At 40.8% G+C, this 14,934-nt stretch overlaps 2 protein-coding genes across 5 annotated transcripts in view; one reads left to right on the top strand and one right to left on the bottom strand.

Annotated features, from left to right (window-relative positions):
• The window catches only part of ADK (adenosine kinase), a 542,722-nt gene extending 540,280 nt beyond the window's left edge, over window positions 1-2,442 (bottom strand). Inside the window, exon 1 of one of the 2 annotated variants that reach the window (XM_034775506.1) lies at window positions 2,211-2,442. In XM_034775506.1, the coding sequence (XP_034631397.1) occupies window positions 2,211-2,272 (62 nt within the window). In that variant the 5' untranslated portion in view covers window positions 2,273-2,442. The remainder of the gene's footprint in view (window positions 1-2,210) is intronic. The other variant, XM_034775504.1, reaches the window with a different exon arrangement.
• A 258-nt stretch (window positions 2,443-2,700) lies between these two features.
• The window catches only part of AP3M1 (adaptor related protein complex 3 subunit mu 1), a 43,094-nt gene continuing 30,860 nt past the window's right edge, over window positions 2,701-14,934 (top strand). For 2 of the 3 annotated variants that reach the window (XM_034775502.1, XM_034775500.1), the window contains exon 1: window positions 3,008-3,114. In XM_034775502.1, the coding sequence (XP_034631393.1) occupies window positions 3,070-3,114 (45 nt within the window). In that variant the 5' untranslated portion in view covers window positions 3,008-3,069. Of the gene's footprint in view, window positions 2,819-3,007; window positions 3,115-14,934 lie in introns of those variants that run through there. The other variant, XM_034775501.1, reaches the window with a different exon arrangement.

Here is a 14,934-nt window from a genome sequence, read left to right as displayed (position 1 = left end):
TGCAAGGAAGTTTCGCGCCCTAGGCAAAACTCCCACCTTGTGCAGCAAGCCTGGGAGGCAGGAGAAGTGGAGCAGCAACGGCGTGCTCGGGGAGGGGGGCGTAGCAGAGGTGAACTGGGGTGGGGAGCCCTGCAGCAGCTCCCCTTCACCAACCCTGAGGCACCTCCCCGGCCCGGGGAGCCGTGCGGCACCTCCCCACCCCAGCTCATCTCTGCTCCGCCTCCTCCCCGAGCACGCGGCCCCCGCTCTAATTCTCCTCCCAGGCTTGCGACGCCAAACAGCTGATTGGCGCTGCAAGCCTGGTGGGAGAAGTGGAGCGGCAACCGCGCACTCGGGGAGGAATGCTGTAAAAAAAAAAAAAAAAAAAAAAAAAAAAAAAATTGGGGGCACCATTTTTTGGCGCCCCCAAATCTTGGCGCCCTAGGCAACCGCCTAGTTCGCTAAATGGTAGCACCAGCCCTGTCACTAGTGGTTCAACCCAATCTTTGTGCTATGTTTCCTCGGATGAAAGAAGTAGGAATCCATCTCTTGCTACTCCCAGTCACAACAGCTACCGTTGAGCATTCTTTTTCCTCATTGAATAGAATTTTCTGTTATGAAAGGAGTCACCTTCTGCCTGATCAGGAGCATATCATGAAGGACTGGCAGTACCAGACACAAGAGAAGCCACCAAAGATGAATGCACTGCATTCAAAAGTTCATTAATAGAGCTGTGCAAAATTACAAGAAACCAAGAAGGATGAGATGTAATGCTTCATAGTAGGCTTCAATAGCCAACTTTAATTTGTGTAATTTTAAAACATGAGTTAAATCTAATAAAATGGTCATGAAACATTTTTCAGTTTTTACTATCATGCCATACAGCTCACCTTCGTCCTCACAGTCTTACCCCTTAGCCGTCACCCCTGCTGTGTATTTGAACACCTCCCCCTAATTTCAATTCCTGGGAAAAACATTGATGGCTAGTCAAATGCCTCCCCACGCAGCTGTGAGGAAGTTACCTCGGAGGCTTAATAGTAGCGCTCAACTTCCTGGCACCCAGCAGCTGTGTCCTTATCTGTCATTGAATGAACTAGCAAGGACTGGCATTTTTCCCTCCTCTGCAGCTCCTACTGTCAACTTCCTCAAGAGGACACTGTTTCTTTCACTGCTGTCTGCTGGGGCCTGAAATGATAGGAAGAACCTAAGTGCCTAGGTACTCATGCCCAAAGGGTGTCATGGAAGGACATCATCTGGTTCTATATAAAATCCGGCTACACGTGACAGAAGGAAAGTGTAATAATCCTCTTCCCCCTCACCGCACATGACACTGATTTTCGATTCTCCTCCAAATACATGGAGTTCAGAGCAAGGCCGCAGGCAGCATGTATGATACAACCACGTGTATGAAGAGATATTGCAAACCCACAACTCCTGTGTACCGAAAGATCAACCCCACTGCTTAAAACAAAGTTCTCATTGTCCTTTGTGCTGCGATTTTCAACTCATTGACATTTGTCTCCTGGATTGGAATACTTTAATGTGCAATGGTGATAACATGAAGGAGGGTTTGGCAGAAGCAACATCCCCAGATAGCAATCTAAACAATCCACCAACGTACCGGCACCTACTCACAGGGGGAGGAAAGGAACTAAATATTATACCAGCAACACATTAACTACAGGACCTTCCTCCCTGGGACTATGTTAACATAACCCGGGATTAGTGTCAGAATTCGCCGGTCCTCAGCCACAGGTAACGAGTGTAATTAGAGAATCCTACAGAAACACACAAATCCTATAACAACATATTCAACGGTTACAAGGTAATCTGTGCCTACCGCAATGTTAAAGTGCCTGTGCTGGATATATTGCAATTCACAGAAAGCAACCCAGGAACTGACAACGTGCGCCGGCTACGGAGAAGCCGGTAACTGTACTACGCACCAGCACGTTAAATTGTTCTATTGTATTGTCGCACAGAGGCTGCCCGAGTACCCCCAGCTACACGGTAACGCAACAGCCGTTCTGTTCTACTGGGTCTGTACATCCCTGCTGGGGGTGACTTTCAGGCTGCACTTAGTTGAATAGCACGTGGTTAACCTTTAGCCGGGCAGAGTGAGATTTACAAAAGAATCCTTTACTAGCAAACACTCCCTGCTGCCCGTTCTCATGCCCGCTCTCGGGGTGACGCTGACTTTCATTCTCGCTCGCTCAGTCTCTTTTTGTTACCTAAGTTGGTTTTGTTCCAGCTTGGGCTTCTTGGCTTGTGGCTCCTCCGCTGCCATCTTCATGCTCAGTGTATCCAGCAGGCGCGCAGCCCGGCCTCGTCACGATCCTCTTGTAGCAGCAGCTCAGCTTCCAACCAGGGCAACAAGCAGCCAGCAGCAGCAGGAGGAGGGAGCAGAGTGGGCTATAGAGCGCCTGATTCAAGAATTGGCCAGGAACGGGGTACCCACTTTTAAAATAACGTGGCAATTGCTGAATAAGTGCAACGGCCTTTATTGCTGGGGAAACATCGCCTTGGGCATTTGATACAAATCCCCTCGATCTTTGTAATGCAAATAATGACCTGGTTTAAATTAACTGGCCGCCGAGGTCAGATGCTAATGCACGGATTGCCAGACTCAAAGCGGCTCCAGCGTGGCATAATTTCTTACAGATTCATAGGCGATTCAAACATACAGTCTTGCACGGATGGAGGCAGTCACATAGACACCTGTGCGAGTGGCTGGGGGAGGAGGCATGGGGTGTGTTGGGTCCTCACAGCCATATTTGCCACTGCTTCTGGGGGAGTGGGGTCGCTGTTCTGAGTGTCAGCAGGGGTTCGGGATCTGCAGGTGAATATGTCTTAGTCCCAGAATTCGGGGGTGGATAGCTTACTGTCTTTGCGGGGTTTTTTAAAGTTAAAATGTAACTGTGATAGCCAGTGGAGTTGATACTTTTGGAGAAGATTGATAGTTCTTTGCTCTGTATATATTTGTGTGACCGTGAAAGTTCCAGGCACTCATCCCACTTTTGTTTCTCAGAATTTATTATCTTTATCTTGGTTAATGTTTGCAAAGTGCGTGGTGGCTATGAAGTGCTAAGAATGTATGTAAACAACAGAATCTTGGCTGTCGTCAAACCAAATAAGGTGTGCTTAGGAGGGTTTTTTGTTTTGTTTTCTGTTGGGGTGGGGGCGTTCGGGAGAAATCGAAGATATGTTATCTTTTGCGTGTCAATTTCTAGTTCTTCCACTTTTGCTGGGTAATATTTCCTGTCTGGTTAAACTTCTTTTAATGAAAAATTCTTAAAACCCAAAGTCTTATAGAGACTCAGTTAAGTTTCACTAAGTAACTCCTTTACTTTAAAATTTTGTAAAATACATTTCAGTCGATGTAACCCATTCCCTTCTTCCCTCTGTAAATTGTGCTGTAATGAGATCTAATGTCTGATTTGTGTTTTAATTTATGTACTGAGCCTTTGGTTTTCAGATTGGATTTCACTCATAAGAACTATCTTTACTACTATACTGATTTAGCTTTAGATCCTGGAAGCTTTCTGTGCTGTAGGAGAAAATGAGTTGCTACTGTCCTAATACTTCTCAGCTCTTGTACTTCAATCATTGTATGAAACCTCTTCCCCAAAGAATAAGTTTGTTTCAGAGTTTAATTGTGATGATGTCACTATTTTTATCATATTCATGTTCTCGTTTATATATATACACACTCTCTCTCTCTCTCTTTCTCTCTCCCCCCTCCCCCAAATTTGGGCTTAACTTTCTTAACAGACTACTTAAATTCAGAATCTCTGATGTTAACTATTTTAGAAATAAAAACACTAGACTGGTGTGGGATAGAAGTACATTTTGGTTTGCACTGTGCTTAAAAGTTCATTTGAGAGTTACGTGGCGTGTTGGTTTTGTTTTTTTGTCTGAACTGAGTGAGAAGTAAAGGTTCATAGAAAAGCAAATTCTTTCTATTTTAATAGTCTGTTTCAGAATTCAAATAAGGATTTTCTTTAAAATATGTCTTTAAACAGACCCTTTCTCTAACGGCCACACCGGTGTGTATTTCACAGAAGTAGTTGCATAATGGATCAATCTTTCAAAAACAGTGCAATCCAGAAGCTTGATATTAAGAAAACATAACATTATATTAAGCAAAGTGGTCCATTATGTCAAGATCTATGGTGAAAGAGTTTACTTTATCGTTATTTATAAAGCACCTCAGTTTTCTGGGCCCATTATAGATCACTAAATACATGTCCCCTGCACAGCAAAGGTTTTAGTCTACATTTTATATACATCTGAATAAGTGTTATGGGCAATGGCCTGAGAACAAGAAGATGGGAGAGGAGTTACAATAGTAAGGTCATGTGGTTAGTTAGAACCACTAAAAAGATGTAATAAACCTAAGTAACTTTTTGGCTTTGCCTTTAGTTGTTTATGAACAGTCAGGGGAACAATATCTTGTGGTAATACTTGGTTTCTCTGAAGCTTTTTTCTATGCTAGGAAATGTAACAGGTGCTGATAATTTGTCAGCAATTGGTGCAATTGAAAGTAGCTTAACGGCAAGTGGATCTTGCATATGCTTGGGGAAACTTTCTGAAGATTTCCTATCCTTACTAACATCTGTTTAATTTAATCGATGTTGGGAGCGCTAGTATATAAAGCTCAGTTTTTAGTAGCCCTTTTCAGGACCATGAGAGGCTTCCTCTGAGAAGATTTAATTGATGGATGTAAAAAAGCTCCTAGCACCTTGCCTGTCATTAGTGTTCCCAGCAGGGCAGTTTTCACCAGTAGTAGCACCAGTAAGAATTTTTTGTAATAGTCCCTCATGTACACACAGCCTTAATACTAGTTTCAAAGTCTGCTTTCTCTGTGTTTAGTCCCTTTTCTGTTGTTGCTTTGTGTTCAATCCCAGTTATCCACTCTGAGCTGGAGCCAGTTGGGGCATCTGCTGTACTCTGAGCTGAATGTGCAGATGTTAAGAGAAGTTCATCCATAAACTTGCAGTCTATGACAAAGGAGGGAAAGAAAAAGGCAGGGGGGAAAAGATGATTGATTCCTATATTACACACACAGAACTGAGGCACTAAGTGACTTGCTGACAATCACACAGTCTGTAGAAGAACTGGGAATGGAACTCGCGTTTCCTGAATCCCAGAGTCTTAACCACAAAACTGTCCTTCCTCCGTTTTGCTTACACCAAGGGTTACTTGTATTAGTAAGCAGCCATGTTATTGTCGGCCACTATAACATATGCCAACAGCCAACCCTTTGTCACTCTTTAACATGTACTTTTCCCTCCCTCTTCTGTTTAGCTGAATACACCACAGTTGTGATTCTCAGTAGTGCTAATCTTTAAAGTGGCAGTGAACCTTTCATCCCATCTACTGAAGGGGTGACTGTTACTGTTCCTTTAATTAGAACAAGTAACAATAGATTAGAACAATATATATATAAAAATAAAGGAGTTACACCTGCTCCTGAGTCTCCCTGCCAATTTTTAGTTTTTGTAACATTTTAAAGTGAGTGTTCTCTCCCCTGTTTCTAGACCCATACAAATGAAGATAAAAATTTACTAGTCAAAGTACTGCCCTGTGCATAAAGCAAGCAAAGTATTCATTAAGATGACTAATAGAAATTTTATCAGTTGTTCTTTCTCAGGTATTACTTGTAGCAACATAGTAGGGCTGTCGATTAATAGCAGTTAAGTCACGTGATTAACTCGAGATAATCACAATTTTAAAAATTGTGATTGATCACACTGTTAAACAATAGAATACCAATTTAATTTTATTAAATATTTTGGATGTTTTTCTACATTTACAAATGTATTGATTGCTATTACAACACAGAATACAAAGTATACACTGTTCACTTTATATTTTTATTACAAATATTTGCACTGTAAAAATGATAAACAAAAATAGTATTTTTCAATTCACCTCATACAAGTACTGTAGTGCAATCTTTTTATGGTGAAAGTGTAACTTACAAATGTAGATTTGTTACATAACTGCACTCAAAAACAAAACAATGTAAAACTTCAGAGCCTACAAGTCTACTCAGTCCTACTTCTTGTTCAGCCAACCACTAAGACAAACAAGTTTGTATACATTTACGAGAGATACTGCTGCCTGCTTCTTATTTAAATCACCTGAAATTGAGAACAGGCATTCGTATGGCACTTTTGTAGATGGCGTTGCAAGGTATTTATGTACCAGATATGCTAAACTTTCATTTGCCCCTTCATGCTTTGGCCACTATTCCAGAGGACATGCTTCCATGCTGATGCTTTAATTAAAAAAAAAAAAAAAAAAAAAAAAAAGCGTTAATTAAATTTGACTGTGCTCTTTGGGGGAGAATTATGTCTCCTACTGTTTTACCCACATTATGCATATATTTCATGTTATAGCAGTCTTGCATGATGACCCAGCACATGTTTGTTTTAAGAACACTTTCACAGCAGATTTGACAAAATGTAAAGAAGGTACCAATGTGAGATTTCTAAAAATAGCTACAGCACTTGACCCAACATTTAAGAATCTGAAGTGCCTTCCAAAATCTGAGAGCAACCAGGTGTGGAGCATGTTTTCAGAAGTCTTAAAAGAGCAACACTTCAATGCAGAAACTACAGAATCTGAACCACCAGAAAAGAAAATCAACCTTCTGCTGGTAGAATCTGACTGAGATGATGAAAATGAACATGCGTCGGTCCGCTCTGCTTTGGAATGTTGTCGAGCAGAACCAATCATCAGCATGGACACGTTCTCTGGAATGGTGGTTGAAGCATGAAGGGACATATGAGTCTTTAGCACATCTGGCACGTAAATATCTTGCTCTGTACACTTTGTATTCTGTGTTGTAATAGAAATCAATACATTTGAAAATGTAGAAAACATCCAAAAATACTTAAATGGTATTCTTACTGTTTATCACACAGTTAACTTGTTTATCACAAGGTTTATCTCTTGCCAGCCTTAAAAAAAGTCTTTTAAAATGTTGAATATAAAGCAATTTAACAGTAAAGAATATCTTTTTACTGAATCATTTATGTACATGGAGAGAAAAATGGAACCTTTAAGTTAATAATTCATTTGCATTACTAACCATTTAAATGCAACACACTATGAATTTTATAAAGACAACAAGGGTAGCCCAAGAGACAAAAGACAATTTAAGAGGCAGGCTTTTTTCTCTCTTTTAAAAAGCTTATGGAGGAAGAAGCTGGCTGAGTGCAGGATACATAATGAAAATATATGTTAATACAGGGTGGTGTAAGGTATTGGGGGAAGGAAAAGCCACTCTGCATGCAAAATAGAAGTAAAACAAGTAAATTACAAGTGCAAACACTAAAACTAATAAATACATCTGAAGTCTTTCACTTTGTAACAGAAAAATAATCTTGTTTATAGTAACAGGCTAAGAACCGTATACAACCTCTTCCATTTACCGAAACAGAACTCAAATGGTTTTGACTCTAAAAATCAAGGATTTAATCTGTAATATGCTCTGTATTTTGTAACTGAAAACACTCAGATCTCTGAAAAGTGGCAAAAGCAGATTCCCATCTATCTATGTAGATAAGTGAAAATTCCACATAGGCATGAAAAAATGTTTTTATTTTTAATCCTGCAATCCTAACTCTCATTGGGTGAAGCCCACTGCTGTCCAGAAGGCTAGCACAAGACCCATGCACCATGTGAATTCCACTTCATCCCTCAAAAAACAACTTTCTTCAGTGGCACCATGGCTTTTTACTGTCCTTTCTGCACAGCAGTGGACTTCATCCATAGAGTAATGCCTCTAAAATCAATAGGTCCGTAAGGAGTACGGTGCTAGTCAACATGAATAAGGGTGACAGAAGCTTGTCCCTCTGATACTGATAACAATGCTATTAAAAGTGGGAGAAGTTGCTAAAAATCTAATTGCCATTTAAGCTGTATACTTATTCAGATTTTAGATGATGAGTCAGTTTCTAGTCCATTTCAGGTTCTCATGAACTAATCACAACACAGCAATATTTCAGTTATAAACACTGCAGGTAAATGTTTAAAAGAAATAAATCTACTAGCTTGACATTGGAGATGGGGAATGTGTTTAAGTATTTACAAAACTAATACTAAACTAATAGTTGGCATTGCCTCTGCAACATCAGGTTTATGTGCTGCAAAAGTTATGGAAAGAATAGTGACTTATTCAGTGAGTTTGTGCAGGGTAAATATCCTGTAATACAGTGCTTAAACTAGGGGCAGTTGAGCATTGATAGGAGCCTGATGCTAAACTTTTCCTTGTGGTAAGTGTTAGTTTTCTGCTTCTGGGAGTATTATTGAGGGATGAACTGAAGATGGAGGAATGATAGATAGAAACAAGACCTGGCCCTGAAGAGTGGGTCTGAAGAGGATTGAGAGTGCATAGCATCTCTGCAGGAGACACTAGGGACCTTGTAAGTTTGAGCCCAAAATGGAGGTAGTGAGAATTGAGTGGCGGGGGGGGGGGGGGGGGGGGGGGGAAGGGGGAGAATAATGCTCTGACAGATACTACATCCATGCAATACACCCATGCAATATCTTTGGGGACCATATTGTATTAAGTTGACAATCCCTGGCTCACAGTGATGCATATACAGCTCCAGGAACTAAAAACAGGGAAGGGTGATTGCATCAATTAGGTTGTAAACACCACCACAGAGGTCCCTACCCCTGGCAGAGTCTACATATACTGGTTACATAAGAACAGCCGTACCGGGTCAGACCAAAGATCCATCTAGCCCAGTATCCTGTCTACAGACAGTGGCCAATGCCAGGTGCCCCAGAGGGAGTGGACCTAACAGGCAATGATCAAGTGATCTCTCTCCTGCCATCCATCTCCACCCTCTGACAAACAGAGGCTAGGGACACCATTCCTTACCCATCCTGGCTAATAGCCATTAATGGAATTAACCACCATGAATTTATCCAATTCTCTTTTAAACTCTGTAATAGTCCTGGCCTTCACAACCTCCTCAGGTAAGGAGTTCCACATGTTGACTGTGCGCTGGGTGAAGAAGAACTTCCTTGTATTTGTTTTAAACCTGCTGCCTATTAATTTCATTTGGTGACCCCTAGTTCTTGTATTATGGGAATAAGTAAATAACTTTTTCCTTATCCACTTTTGCCACATCACTCATGATTTTATATACCTCTATCATATCCCCCCTTAGTCTCCTCTTTTCCAAGCTGAAGAGTCTAGCCTCTTTAATCTCTCTTCATATGGGACCCGTTCCAAACCCCTAATAATTATAGTTGCCCTTCTCTGAACCTTTTCTAGTGCCAGTATACCTTTTTTGAGATGAGGAGACCACATCTGTACGCAGTATTCGAGATGTAGGTGTACCATCGATTTATACAAGGGCAAAAATATATTTTCAGTCTTATTCTCTATCCCCTTTTTTAATGATTCCTAACATCCTGTTTGCTTTTTTGACCGCCTCTGCATACTGCATGGATATCTTCAGAAAACTATCCACAATGACTCCAAGATCTCTTTCCTGACTTGTTGTGGCTAAATTAGCCCCCATCATATTGTATGTATAGTTGGGGTTATTTTTTCCAATGTGCATTATTTTACATTTATCCACATTTAAATTTCACTTGCCATTTTGTTGCCCAATCACTTAGTTTTGTGAGATCTTTTTGAAGTTCGTCACAGTCTGCTTTGGTCTTAACTATCTTGAGCAGTTTAGTATCATCTGCAAACTTTGCCACCTCACTGTTTACCCCTTTCTCTAGATCATTTATGAATAAGTTGAATATTCATAAAAATCCCCGAGGACTGACCCTTGGGGAACACCACTAGTTACCCCTCTCCATTCTGAGAATTTACCATTAATTCCTACCCTTTGTTCCCTGTCTTTTAACCAGTTCTCAATCCATGAAAGGACCTTCCCTTTTATTCCATGACAGCTTAATTTACGTAAGAGCCTTTGGTGAGGGACCTTGTCAAAGACTTTCTGGAAATCTAAGTACACTATGTCCACTGGATCTCCCTTGTCCACATGTTCGTTGACTCCTTCAAAGAACTCTAATAGATTAGTAAGACACGATTTCCCTTTACAGAAACCATGTTGACTATTGCTCAACAGTTTGTTTTTCTATGCGTCTGACAATTTTATTCTTAACTATTGTTTCGACTAATTTGCCTGGTACGGACATTAGACTTACCGGTCTGTAATTGCCGGGATCACCTCTAGAGCCCTTTTTAAATATTGGTGTTACGTTAGCTAACTTCCAGTCATTGGGTACAGAAGCTGATTTAAAGGACAGGTTACAAACCTTAGTTAATAGATCCACAACTTCACATTTGAGTTCTTTCAGAACTCTTGGGTGAATGCCATCTGGTCCCAGTGACTTGTTAATGTTAAGTTTATCAATTAAGTCCAAAACCTCCTCTAGTGACACTTCAATCTGTGACAGTTCCTCAGATTTGTCACCTACAAAAGCTGGCTCAGGTTTGGGAATCTCCCTAACATCCTCAGCCGTGAAGACTGAAGCAAAGAATCCATTTAGTTTCTCCGCAATGACTTTATCATCTTTAAGCGCTCCTTTTGTATCTTGATCATCAAGGGGGCCCCACTGGTTGTTTAGCAGGCTTCCTGCTTCTGATGTACTTAAAAAACGCTTTATTACCTTTTTGGAGTTTTTGGCTAGCTGTTCTTCAAACTCCTCTTTGGCTTTTCTTATTACATTCTTGCCATTTGATTCCATAGAGAACAAGAGACAAAGGAAGGGCTATTGGCATAAGGCTGTATTTAGACAGACCCATGGCTTTCTTTCTGAGCCAGCAAATGGACAGGACTTTCTCTCCAAGGGGGCCCCTCCAACCTTTGCAAAGGGTTGTAGGGCCCTGTAAGACTGCTGGGTAACTCCTGTTTAAATCTGTCTCTCATTGTGTTGTCTCTTCTCAGTAATGCTTTTTTTACCTTAAGAGTAAATGTGCTTGCTTAAAAAGAGCTGTGTGGTAACTCCTGGCCATACATTGTTCATAGCGCTCTCAGAAAAAGCAAAGCACAGGTGCTGGCCTTTTGGCAGACTGGCTTGTTAGGGAGTGTGACAGGTTCGGTCACAGAGATCCCTTTGGGACTGTCACTTGATGTGCTGAAATTACCTGAGTCTGTTTTCCCTGCCAGCTTGGGACTTCCAGAACCCTGTCTTGTTGAGCCAGACACGCTAGCCTGCTGCAATACAGACCCAGGGCCTTTCCCTAAAGCTGCAGGTTTTAAGTGAAAACAGCTCAGCAGGTTACCTGTCTCCAGCACCCAGACACCCAGTTCCCAATGGGATCCAAATCCCAAATAAATCTATTTTACTCTGTATAAAGCTTTATACAGGGTAAATTAGTAAATTGTCTGCCCTTCATAACACTGATAAAGTAATTAATACCCAGGGGAACATCTAGGCTTATTAATAAACAAGTTATTTTAAGTATAAAAAGTAGGATTGAAGTGGTTTCAAGTAATAGAACAAAGTCAGTCACAAAAGCAAAATAAAACAAACTCGCAAGTCTACACCTAATACATTAAGAAACTGATTACACATAATATCTCACCCTTAAAGATGTTCCAATAAGCTTCTTTCACAGACTAGACCTCTTCCTAGTCTGGGCTCAATCATTTCCCCTGGTACACTCTGTTAGATCCAGCAGACATCTCAGGTGGTAAGCAGGGGTTTTCTCATGACTTGCAGACCTTTTTGTCCTGCTCCACCCCCTTTTTATAGCTTGGGCACAAGGGGGGGAATCTTTTGTCTGTGCTTGTCCCCACCCCCTCCTCATCAATGGAAAAGTACAAGGATTAAGATGGATTCCAATATCATGTGACAAGGTCACATGTCACTGTAAGACCCCCTAGTCTCCATTCTTCCTGGGTTGGCCCACACGTACACAGAAAGGCTTGCAGTTAAATAAACCATTTACAACTAATTGTCATAGTCACTGGGAGCTATCAAGATTCTAAACCACCATTAATGGCCCACACTTTGCATAATTACAACAGGACCTCAGAGGTGTACTTCATATTTCTAGCTTCAGATACAAGAATGATACATGTATACAAATAGGAGGAATATATTCAGTAGTTTATAACCTTTGTTATGATACCTTACAAGAGACCTTTTGCATAAAGCATATTCCAGTTGCATCATATTCACACTCATAAGCATATTTCCATAAAACATATGGAGTGCAACGTCACAGGGAGATCAGTGTAAGGCAGGGAGCTGTGCAGCCTTAAAATCTCCAGTCAAAAGGGAGTGGGACATGGGTGCCTGCCTGGAGACAGGTGACAGCTTGAGACCTGACTGGGGAAAACAGGTGCAGTTATCCTGAAACTCTGACAAAGAGATTATTTAACTTTCTAACCTTTTTCATTCTTACTAATAACTCTGAACAATTACATATTCTTATTGTAAGATTTCTATTTGTGGGAGAGAAGGTGGGGTCATACTATCTGCCATTCATACACATGGAGAAGTAAGTGCTGGTGTGGCAATTGGCTGATATTCATAGGAGCAATATCTGGCAGAACGCAGAATTAAAAGTTCCCCATTTAAAATGTTGCAGTTTTCCCTCTTGTTCTCCCTTTACCCCAGCCTTGCCCATTTAATAGGATATGCAGCAAGATTTCACTTACATACATAAAACCAAATGGAACCTGTTGACTACAAAGTAGGTTTTGGACCGACAGATTTACAGAGGGACAAGGTGGGTGAGTCAGTATCTTTTACTGGACCAAATTCTGTTGTGGAAGAGAAGCTTTTGAACTTTACAGAGTTGTTCTTCAGGTCTAGGAAAGGTAATCTGTGTTTCATGGATAAGTATAAGGTGGAACAGTATGTTCAGTATAAGGAGTTAGCACACATTGCAAGAAATCATTCAAAATGAATCAGGCAATTAATACCTCTGCAGTTGTAGGACCAAGGAGAGTTAGTTGGTTACAGGTTCTTGTAATGAGACAAAAATCATTCTCTTTTGAATCAATGATATTTTGTTATGAATATAAGCTCCCAGGCTTGTTTGTGAAGGTGTTGCACAGGTTTCTTTTGAGGATGAGGACTGAGAGGTTAGATATGGAGTGATCATTTACAGGGTCTCCTTTTAAACACTTGAAACTGGCATGCAGCAGATGAAACCTTTAATTAAAAAAATGGAAACCGCTTTGGCTCTGGTAAAAGACACTGATTAAAGTGAATCAAATGGATATTGGAATTCCTGTTAGTCTCTGGGACTTGGGATGTTTAATATTGGTTACAACACAAAATCAGGAAAATATAGCTTAAAAATCCTATAGACAGTCTTTACCTATTCACAACTCAATGGGTTTTAAATGCCATTCAATTTAATACGTAAGAACATTTTCTCCCCCGAAAACAAGCAGCCCACATCACCTTTGAGAACTACTTACTCCTTTATTTTGTATTTTTCTTTTGTGTTTGGAGGAGAAAAAGGAATAGGTTAGTTAGGCTTCTGCAGACTGTAGGATTATTTCCCATATTTTGTTCAAAATCATTGCATTTTATCTCCATCCAAACTTGACTCATTCATACAGATCTGTCTTTACCACATTCATAACAAATTCGTTCACAGATGTATCATCCCTGTCCTTTCAATACCTGAGAATATCTCTTAGGTATTAATAGACACTGTAACCTAACTCAACTGTCTTTCTGCTTGGACTTGTTTGTGAATACATCTTAGAAACATATTCTAAATGCCTCCCAGTTACAACCTAGAAACTTGGTTTATGGAAGACTAACTTTAAATCAGCATTTCTTATTATCCCTTGGCTGCTTTTCCCCACCCTTTCCCTGGAATACTTTTTCCAGTCACTTCATGTCTCTTTCTACCCACTGATACATCCCTTTATTTAAAAACAAAAAACCACACACTTCTAATAGAAATCTTTCTTCCAAACATTGGATCTTTTAAAAACTTTTTTAAAAGTAAGGATTCTGTAGCTGTCTCCTTTAGATCTCTGAAATTCTTTTCCAGGCCGCCCTGAAGCACTTAATATTATTGGTGTGCAAACTTGATTTCAGGCCCAATACTTAGAGCCCCGTGCAGATAAAAATTTACATCCGCAGCTATAAATTGGTATCTGCTGAACCGCAGGACTCTGCCGGGAACCGCAGCAGTGAAGGGAGCCGAACGTGGGGCCGCTGCTCCCAGAAGCCAGCGCCCCATGCCGGCAGCTCCTCCCTTGTGGCTGTACTGCCCCCTGACTCACCCCCATCCCTTCCACGCAGCTGTCTGCATGACTGGGTCTCCTGTCTGGGGTCTGTACAGCCATGCCAGAGGACAGGGCTGGGAGCGGATATAAATTTATGATCCTTCAGGGATCTACCAGTACTTCTGCCTCTGCTCATGTGAACGGAAGTGCCATTGCTGGCTTCCTAATGGCCAAATCTTGCAAACTGCTAAGCTCTCTTAATTGTCAGTGGTACTGGTGCAATTTGAGACTACACTGCATGATTGAGCCCCCAATTCTACAAAGCTTATGAAAATCCTGTTTGATAGTCAAGATTAAAGATCTTGAGAATATTGCTGTCTATTCAGTTCTCCCAGTACAATATCTGGCCTGTTTTTTGAACAGTGAATTTCCTCAGATATTTCCCCAGCATTCTTTACCAGACTTCTTTGGATGTAACTTCTATTTAAGGTGCAGCTCCATCCACGTTTTCCAGAAATGTGGAATTAGACATGAGGGTTTTTTAAATTCTGTTTCCAAATGAGTCACTTGGATTTCCAGATTTCATGATGAAACTTTTTCTGTCCCCAAAGGAAATGTGATTATTCAACAACTAATACTGTAATGATCTCTAATTGTGTTAGTAGGGTCTGGGCATATCTGTGATTTACAGTGATGGAGTGAATCAGGTCTGGAAACAGACTGTATTGAGGCCACATGTAAATACATTATGAAAGGCCTGTCA

The sequence above is a fragment of the Trachemys scripta genome, chromosome 7, assembly GCF_013100865.1.
Source record: "Trachemys scripta elegans isolate TJP31775 chromosome 7, CAS_Tse_1.0, whole genome shotgun sequence".
NCBI classification, from domain to species: Eukaryota; Metazoa; Chordata; order Testudines; family Emydidae; genus Trachemys; species Trachemys scripta.
This window is presented reverse-complemented; position numbering and strand designations above follow the sequence as displayed.